A 10,432-nucleotide genomic window follows, 5' to 3' on the forward strand; every position below is an offset into this window, starting at 1 on the left:
ACTTTATTAAACAAAGCATGCATTGGTCACTTGAAAAAATTAGAAAGTTATTAATAATTATGTTAACAGTAGTTATATTGAGGAAACAAAGTTGTGTGTCATTTTGGGTTTTTTAAATTTTTTAAACATTTTTTAAAAGTTTATATTGTGAGAGAGAGAGAGTAAGCACAAGTAGGGAAGGGGCAGAGAGAGCGGAGAGGGAGAATCCCAGGCAGGTTCTGCGTTGTCAGTGCAGAGCCGAATGCTGGTCTCAAACTCATGAACCATGAGTTCATGACCTGAGCCTAAGTCAGACACGCTTAACCAACTGAGCTACCCAGAAGCCCCTCATTTTCATTTTCTATAGGATACACTCAAATATCTTCTTCAATTATTTACAATGAGAATGGATACTTATAACTATAAAAAAGATATTTCTAAAAATCAGCATCTGTTACCATCTTATTCAAACATAATATATCACTTATTCACATAAATGTTTTAGTCTTGTTTATCGATTATTTTTGAAAAATAAGGCAGCGAAGAAACTATTACGGTTGACAGAATTTTAAACGTTACCTTTGGGAATAAAGAAGTGCTTCACATTAAAAATAATAAAATAAAATAGCTTAAAAAAGTAAAATTAAAAGGAAGTGCTTCATTATGCATAGAAGAATAACAAAGTTAATCCATAAGGACTGGATTACACTGTCTTTATTTTCTTAAGTGGAGAAAGTAGTTTACATATTACATTGAGTAAACATCCTGTTTCATGATGCAATATCAAGAGATCTGTTTTCTGGATTCTGTCTCATTCTAACCCTCTGCTCATCATCTGACCCATGCAATCTAATCTAAGCTATGGAACCAGAGACATCGGCACAGTCCAGCCCCGGTCTTGATGAAGATCATCCTTTGCCAGTGAGCTCTGATGAAACAAACACAGGTAAAATCAGATACTGCTATTATTGTTAAGTACCCCCTTTATTTAATGAGAAAATAATATCATAAACAACAAAGATCCTAGCCAGAGACTTTTAGATGAAGAGTTGAAAATCTTTCTCTATATGAATCAATTAAAAATTTTCCAGTTGAAGATGATTTAAATTTCTTTTTTTTTAACATAACTATTTGCCTATATTTTCTTTTGTTCTTTTTCATTTTTCATATTAAAACATTTATTGCATTTGGAATTCAATTAGTATATGATGTAATTTTTTATTTTTATTTTTATTTATGTATTTTTTGCTTAAGCTTGCTTTTTAGGATTTTTAAAAAATTTTTTTAGTATTTATTTTTTTTCTTACAAATAGTTTATTGTCAAGTTGGTTTCCATATAAGATGATGATTTAAATTTCAATCATCATTTAATAAGTAAATATTTACTAGGGGGTTCGAGTTAATATTATTCAGAAAAATGTTACTGACTTGGTGGCTGGTGCACTGAAGAGAGTACTTGCAATATATTGCGAAGAGACTTCATCTCCCTCATGAAAATTAGGTGAATTTTTTTCATGCTCTTTTCATTAAGATTAAATTCAACTATAGGAAGGGGTGAGATAGACATTTAAATTAAGTTTTATTTCTACAATAGCTTCTGCATCCAGTGGTACTGCCCATTATATTCTTATTATTCTACACTGCTACTACTACTACTTCTACAATAAGACCTATTACAGCTTATTGTTGCACACACTATGCTATTGTCTTTATATACATTAACTTAATCTCTGCAATATATCTATGAATGAATACTGCTGTTATCCTTATTTCATAAAGAAATTAAGACATAAAAAAAGAAAAAAGAACTTGTCATATTTCACAAGGCGATTACATGATTGAGCCAATTTTAAAACTTTCTCATAAGCAGAAAATGGGGCAATCTTTGTTTATAACTTTAGCATGCTTTTCAACTGTATGTTTATGTATAAATAGTCATTATGCATTTTGTTACATATTTTCTAGGGTTTTGTGACCAGAGTGTAATTTACTCAGATGTCAAAGCTCACAGATCTTCAAATATTGGGAAGAGAAAAAGAACTAGGCATCTGAAGACAAACGGTAAAAAAAAAATTTTTTTTTAAATTCTAGATTCCCCTTTTTGCTTGAATATTTTATTGACTCAATCATAAAACAAATTATCCTGGACAAAGCTCTGAATCAGAATTCATATCTCACATCAACACCTTTTAAATGGCCCTAATGACCAGAAGTGTTTCATTAAGACCAAACGACAATGAAACACTGATGGCCACAAAGGCTTAGAATGATGTATATAGCCATAAAATATATACTTTCCCAGTTTTCTTGCAAAATGTCCCTTTTATAGCATTTCTATAAACAAAATGGAGCTTGTGAGATATATCTGTCTGGGCCAACAGCTAATGTAGTAGTTTTATTCTTAACCTAGTTCTACTGCAAAGGGAAAGAAGTCATTTTTTAAAAATTAGGGGAGGGAGGTGCCTGGATTTCTCACTCCGTTAAGTGTCTCTGATTCTTGATCTCAGCTCAGGTACTGATCTTGGATCATAAATTCAAGACCCACATTGGCTCCATGCTGGGTGTGGAGCCTACTTAAAAAATAAATATAAAAAATAAAAATTGGGGTGAGGTGATGAATAAAATCACTACTAGGATTTCTGAAGTATTCTTTTATAGTCTATAAAGGACTTCTTTAATAGGGCAGCTCGTTAGTCCACAACCCGTTCCTACATAAATAAAAATAAAAATAAATAAATAAACAAACAAACAAACAAATAAACAAATAAATTCCTTGGCTGTACCCAAATCTGCAAAATAATTTTGAGAGTTCCCCTCTCAGTTTGGGGGATATTTTTCCAAAACGTGGTGCTCTCATAAGCTTAGATTTCAGTCCCAGGTCAAGTGAGTTGAATATTCCTGACCAAAATTCTTTCTAATTCCAGAATCTTGTTTCCATTGATCATCATAGTAGCTCACTTCTCTCTCTTTGGACAGAGTCTCCATGGTGCCTTGTTGCAATGTTATTTGTGTTCCTTTATTTAATTTTTCTGGTACTAGCTGCGGTTATGACAGCTAAGGGTAAGTAATTTTCAGAGCCATTTTTATTAATGTCTTAAATTGCTAGAATATCATTTTAATTATTTATTTATTTATTCATTTATTTATTTTAAATGTTTTGTTTATTTCTGAGAGAGAGAGAGAGTGAGCAGGGGAAGGTCAGAGAGAGAGGGAGATACAGAATCTGAAACAGGCTCCAGGCTCTGAGCTGGCTGTCAGCACAGAGCACGACGCGGGGCTCGAACCCATGAACCGTGAGCTCATGACCTGAGCCGAAGTCGGACACTTAACCAACTGAGTCACCCAGGCGTCCCTAGAATATAATTTTTAAAGGCCTTTAAAGCTGATGGCAAGAATTTCCTGAAGGTATTTTATTATAGTATATAGTTTAATTATATAAGACTATTTTATCAACTCAGTCATTTATTGAATTATCAATAGCAAAGGCTCAAGTGATCTTATCAAAGTTGTCAGTGGATAGCTAAATATCAAATTTAGTTATTTAAATAAAAATAGAAAAAAACAGTAGCATTCTGCTATTGTTATTGTTGTTAGGTTATTATTGTTGTCAATTGTTATCGACATTCGATTCACCAACTGTGAGATGTAACAAAAAGTGAAAATAGTTACAGAATTTATCTGCCAGGGCAATTAAAAATGAAATATAAGGGCATCAAGTCAAGTAATTTGAAAGAGAATTTAGCAGAGGAAAGGAACAATGAATGGTGGGTAGGTATTGATCAAAAAATAAAGCAAAATGATCAGGATATTGGACTGAACTTACACATATTTTGAAGTCAATGACATGACATTATAAATACATACATATATATATATATAGCTTTTAAAATAATAATCTATAAAATAGTACTATTAGCAGACTAGAAATTTGAAAAACTTAATCAAATATAGAAAATTAAATAAATTAGACTTAAGTCAGAGAAAACAACTCAAAACACCTACCAAGTAAATTTATTCAAAAACCATGATCACATCTAAAGCAATTATAATCTCAAAGTAAATTGTTTCAGAAGAGAGCAGAATGTATAATTTTTAATAATAAACATTAAAACATTGTCTAAATGCACAGTTTCCTGCAAAACCACATGGTGATAAAAAGACTCAGGCCAATGTAGAGAAATGGAATAAAATTACTAAATTCTATAACTATATTCTCTGTTCTATGAGTAAATACGTTAAACAGAGGTGTATCTCCAAATAGATAACTGACTGATAACTTTCTAAGGATGAACCTGAAAATATCTTAGTAACTAATCTGACTCCTCAGCAAAGTGCTTCTAAACTAGCAACAAAGAAAATTTTCACCCAAATCAGGAAGAGAAGCATAGCATTATTCTAAATTATCTCCACATTCACGTAAATATTTTAGAAGCAAAAATCCTACACACAAGAGCTAATATAATACACTATTATCCTAAAAGGATACTATGCAAAGACCAAATTCTGGTTAAAACCAGGGATGGGTTTATGCATTTAACAAGAGGGTCATCATATTGAGGAGAAAAAGAAGTTACTACAAGTAGAAGGAAATAAATTTTAATTGTTTTATAAGGATCTTTAGCAAATATCAGCTTTCAGAATAAAAAATTAGACTCATTTTCAGGAGAATCAGGAAAACAAGGATGACTGATAGAACTATTATTATTCAACATTTCTTTGGATGTCCTGGCAAAAAAGGAGCAATCATGCAGAAACACGTATTTAGGTATAATCTAAATATTATCAATTAAATACCAAAGTTATCTGCAGTTGATGTCTTTTCTTGCCCAGGTACTACAAGAAAATATATTGAAAAAAATCAGAATAAAAGAACACTTTAATAAGGAAATGTGATATGATGTTAATGTGGTGCTACCATGTATACCAGGAAGAGTTAACATCCAGTATCTAGATCCTTATTTTAAGTCTCTTACTGACATTTCTTCTTCTTTTTTTATTATTTAAAAAAATTTTTTTAATGTTTATTTATTTTGGACAGAGAAGGAGAGACAGTATGAGCAGGGGAGGGGGCAGAGAGAGGGAGACACAGAATCCAAAGTAGGCTCCAGGCTCTGAGCTGTCAGCACAGAGCCCGATGAGGGGCTTGAACTCATGAACGTGAGATCGTGACCTGAGCTGAAGTCGGATGCTTCGCCGACTGAGTCACCCAGGAGCCCCGTAACATTTCTTGAGATATCTTTTTAAAAAAATCTTTCACACTTATATTTTTTTAATTTTTTAAAAATGTTTTATTTATTTTTGAGAGAGAGAGACAGCATGAGCAGGGGAGAGTCAGAGAGAGAAGGAGTCACAGAATCTGAAGACAGGCTCCAGGCTCTGAGCTAGCTGTCAGTACAGAGCCCGACACGGGGCTTGAACCCACGAACCGTGAGATCATGACCTGAGCCGAAGTTGGATGCTTAACCAACTGAGCCACCCAGGTGCCCCCTTTCACACCATATTTCTAAACAGACTCTATCTTCCCAGCCTGATTCTTACCAACGTCAAGGAAAAAGTCAGATGCTTTAATATTGCTGGTCTTTCTCAGCACTTGATGCCTAGTGACACTGCCACTTAATTATCTCAACTTAGTAAATTATACACTTCTCAGCATTTGCATCACTACATATCTAACCCAAGACTGTCTCTCTCTCCCTCCCTCTCTGGCTTTCCCTCTCTCATTCTATGCTAAAAGTCTCCAAGTGATCCAACCACATTCACTCATGACTTCTTCTAATTTCCAGAGTAACTTCTTCAAAGTATGAATTTTATAACCTCATCATATTTTTACTGTTAGCTTCTTAATACCCTAAATGCAATATAATTTAAGAATCTTTAACATAGTTTATAAAGTCCTTTCTTACTCTGTCTGTGGAGCTCAACCCCAGCTAGTACTACACACTTTCTCACCCTCTAGGCTCCGGCCATAGTTCACTAAATGACTCACGATTGAAGTTATCATCATACAGACAGGGATAATTTTAAGAATGGGAGCAGATGCTGCTAATAATTCTCTTTGCTGAAGTAAGTGGTATTGGAGGGACTATGAAAGGGAATCTTTTCTACTTTTTACCGTGGATACAGTTGCTTATTTTTTTGTAAAATAAATGAATTCATGTATTACTTGTGTATAAGAGAAAATAATTTAAACAGAAAAGCATTATATTCTAGAAATGAAAAGCTGTATTGGGGTATGGCAGACCTAGTAGTAAATATAAAATAAAGTATAGCCTAGGATTCTGTTGGGCGCTCCTCTATGATGTTGTACTGTTACAGCCTATTTTAAAATTATCACTAAGTATAGAAGACTTAGTTTTATTGCAAGGACAAGCTGTACTTTATAGCAATTACACGTATTCTTTTGATTACCATATCCTGTAAAAGTCATGAAAACACCATTATAACTTACATATAGAATACTTAACTTGTGAATGAAATAAAATAAATTGGTGAAATATCTTAGTAATTACAAGCTTTTTCTTCCGTTTTACTATTAGCAAACTTTGTCTTCGTAAGCAAGAGAGAAGAGAAAAGCAGGTGAATCAGTAAAAGCATTTTCTTATGTCAGATAGCTAATCTTATCCATGAATTACCAATCAGAAGGCACATCTTCCAAGATGTTCCTTCCTGAACAAGGCATGAAGAAACATAGGACAGAAACGGAGGGGAAACTTCGTAAACAAACAAGAAGGCACTTGGCAGAAAAGTTAGTTCAGCATGCCTTGTTTATTCAATGATATGTTAAAATATAGCTCAATTATGTGGCTTCTCATTTTAAACAAGATAGAAAAGTTGTAGGTGTGTATTCAACTAACATCAAATCAGTGACTGACAGCATCCTTCATAGGAGAATATGTTTAAAATATGGAATAATCCAGTTTAGGAAACAAATTAGACAGAAGTTTGAGGGAATGGAAAGTTGATGCTAATACTTTCTTCTTTACCATTAGCATAAGAAAGCTACTCAACTTGAATACTCTAAGTGGTATGATGACCGAATGACCCAGCAATATTTATTAAATTGATTCCCATGAGTCCAGCAATGCTTTTGGGATTCATGCTGAAATAATATGGTCCAGAGAACGTAAAGTCAGGGTGCTATGAGTCTGCACTGGACCCAGTTGAAATCCTATGTCCACCAAACTTCATGATTTTGTAAGTGAACTGGGATCAAATCTTGGTAAAGCAGTCATGCAGAAAGATTTCTCTACAATATGTGTGAAGTTTTCAAAATCTCTTCGAAGTAACCAGAAGCCATTCAAACTAAAATAAATTTCAGCTAGGAACATTTCACTTACTCTTATTATTTTTTTAAAGTTTATTTGTTTATTTTGAAAGAGAGAAAGAGAGAGAGAGAGAGAGAAAGAGGAGCAGAGGAAAAGGAGAGAAAATTCCAAGCAGGCTCTATGCTGACAGGGGAGCTTAATTTCAGAACCATGAAATCATGACCTGGGCCGAGATCAAGAGTCAGACACTTAACTGACAAAGCCACCCAGGCACCCAGATTTTTATTTTTATTTTTTAATTTCAAGGTGTGCCACCTGGGGTGCCAGGGCCTTCAAAATAAAACAAAAAGATATCAATGTGAAATGACGTGGGTTAAAGGTTTCATATTTGAAGATAGTTACAAATGGAGCGGTGAAAGAAAAAGACATAATTTTGGTAACTTTTTATTTGAATGAGTTTGAATTTTAGCATATAAACAACTGATAGTCTCCACAGATAGTTGAAAGGGTAGCAGCACTCAAGCTGTGCGCTGGAGGTGTTAACTCAAGAAACATTTTGAAGAAAATAGTGACAAGTGAGAACTTGAGGCAGAGATAGAGACAGCATAGAATATTATAATAGCTCAGTATGACCGTAATGAAGAAATATAATGAAGAAATAGATTATAGTACTGTGAGGAAGACAACAGATATATACAGCAATGTAGTGATAGAATAGACAGTACTTTGTGACTGACTTGATGTGTGCCATGTCAAAGGTGTTTGCTTTGAATATGGCTTAGGTCATTATATCCTGACTGTCCAGGTTTACTAACTGCTTAGAATGTCATCAGTGAGATGTACAAACTTACAGTTATCAAAGCACCAGTCATTAACTCAGAAATACGTCATCAGTAAAAGTTCATACTTCAAAAAAAAAGTTTCTTTATTTACTCTGAGAGAGAGCAAGCGTGAGCAGGGGAGGGACAGAAAAAGAGAATTCCAAGAGGCTCCACCCATAAGCAAAGAGCCAGACACAGGGCTCGATCTCACGAACTGCGAGATCATGACCTGAGCCAAAATCAAGTCAGATGCTTAACTGACTGAGCCCCTCCGTTCATACTCTAACATCATGCTTTAATACTTTAATATCCGTTACTTACCAATAATAGTTTATAATTTATTCCTCAGTGATAAAAAATGAATGAAGAAGTTGTACTGAAGAAATTTTAGATTTCTATTTTATTTGCAACACTGTTTGAAAATGATAATGGTCTTAAAATATATTTTCCTTTGCGAATGTTATGAATTTCAGCTCGTTGTCTGGAAGAGGTTCTGATGTCCTATGAAAATGACAGTGCGCATTGCAAGGTCATATAGCAGGGCAGAGGTATGTATTGGATTCAAATGGGAATCTTGGCATCACCTACAGCTGCTTCAATCTAGATGTACATGCACAATTAATAAAATCAAAGTTAGATAGCTATAGCGTACTTACCAGAATAAAACTCTCATACAACTCTTGAAATTAAGGAGGATAATTGAAAACAGCAATGCAGAAATTACAACACATCGAGCAAGCATGGCTGATGATGTTATCTTTATGCATGTGCCTTTTGTTTGTCAAGGTAACTCGTCTTTCTCTGAAGAAAACTGGTGTTTTATTTCTGCTGAAAATACAATCTTGGCACCAAGGAAATTGTTCTGAAGCATTGAGCTCGAGTCTCATCAAGACAAATAGCAAGTTTATGGCATGATATTTGCTCCCATGTTTTCTCATACAGAAGATAATTATAAATAGACTTCAATATCCTGCATTCTTTCAAGCATGCCAAACTCAACATATTATGAGCAGAGATCTCAATCAAACTGAAAACATTAAAAAATGGACTTAATATGATTATGTGATTAAAAAATTTTAAATATATTTCCATATCAAACTGTGTTGATATACAAAAAATTGTAATTTTGATTAAATGTAATAAATAAATAGGTGGGGGAATACATAAGACATACTAACTAAAGGGAGTCTGGTCACAATTGGCATTTAACAAATAGCTAATGTTTATTGATTGCTTCTAATATTCCTAGTAAATCTTGAGTGATTGCATATATTAAAGCATGTACCGCCCCAATTTTCCAAAATTATGTAGCTAGTAAGAATTAGAAACAAGATTAAAAAAATTTTTTTAATGTTTTTTAATTTAGTTTTGAGAGAGAGAAAGAGACAGAGACAGAGCATGAGCAGGGGAGGGGCAGAGAGAGAGAGACACACAGAATCCAAAGATAGGCTCCAGGCTCTGAGCTGTCAGTACAGAGCCCAACGCGGGGCTCGAACCCACGAACCATGAGATCATGACCTGAGCTGAAGTCGGAGGCTTAACCAAATGAGCCACCCAGGTGCCCCTAGAAACAAGATTTAACCATGAGAGTTTTACTCTAGAGATCATGAGCATTAATCATTATGCTATGCTAACCCCAGAACAATAAATCATATTGAAGCAAGTTGTAAGAATATTACTTTTGTTGGAAAGAGCCAGCGTCGCTCATACAAGGAGATTTACATTTTTTCTCCCCTGTATGTATCTTTCAGAAAGGAACAAATGAGAAAAAGAACTTTCAAGAATCAAATATCATAACAGCTGTTCATGAGGAGTGACAATTTTATACTAAGTCTTCTCTGGAATTTGAATAAAAAGGATTAATAGAGGGGATTCTCCCCTTAGTAGACTCTAGCAAGCCTAAAGAATATAGGTCTCCTTCCTTTTTGTTCGCCTCCAATATGTTAACTTTATATCGTTTCTCCTTTTGCACTGCATTCAAGTTGTTACTGCCATTAATAAAGAATTCAATCTACCTGTGGGGTGGTAAATGTGTGTCCTATATGCTGACAATTTCTATGTGGCACTCTCATAACTACAACACTCCTCTCTACTGAGCTGAACTCCATGTTGAGTAAATTTTTTTTTAATATTTTATTTATTTCTAGGAGAGAGAGAGAGAGACAGCGTGAGCAGAGAGGGAGTCACAGACTGAAACAGGCTCCAGGCTCTGAGCTGGCAGTCAGCACAGAGCCCGACGCGGGGCTCGAACCCACGAACCGCGAGATCATGACCTAAGCGAAAGTCGGACGCTTAACCAACTAAGCCACCCAGGCGCCCCTCCATGTTGAGTATTTTTTAACAAAGCACACCTGAAAGTCTTCCCCA

General features: G+C 34.5%; 1 protein-coding gene across 1 annotated transcript; it reads left to right on the top strand.

Moving 5' to 3' along the window:
* The first annotated feature begins 811 nt into the window (after positions 1–811).
* On the top strand, positions 812–10,051 carry LOC144216600 (uncharacterized). The gene is made up of 4 exons (XM_077746000.1): positions 812–925; positions 1,945–2,040; positions 8,539–8,613; positions 8,852–10,051. Exons 1-3 carry the CDS (start codon positions 841–843, stop codon positions 8,601–8,603), a joined length of 246 nt encoding a protein of 81 aa, XP_077602126.1. The 5' UTR covers positions 812–840; the 3' UTR covers positions 8,604–8,613; positions 8,852–10,051.
* Positions 10,052–10,432: the final 381 nt, after the last annotated feature.

This window comes from Crocuta crocuta, unplaced genomic scaffold (genome assembly GCF_008692635.1).
Source record: "Crocuta crocuta isolate KB4526 unplaced genomic scaffold, BGI_CrCroc_1.0 scaffold109, whole genome shotgun sequence".
NCBI lineage: Eukaryota > Metazoa > Chordata > Mammalia > Carnivora > Hyaenidae > Crocuta > Crocuta crocuta.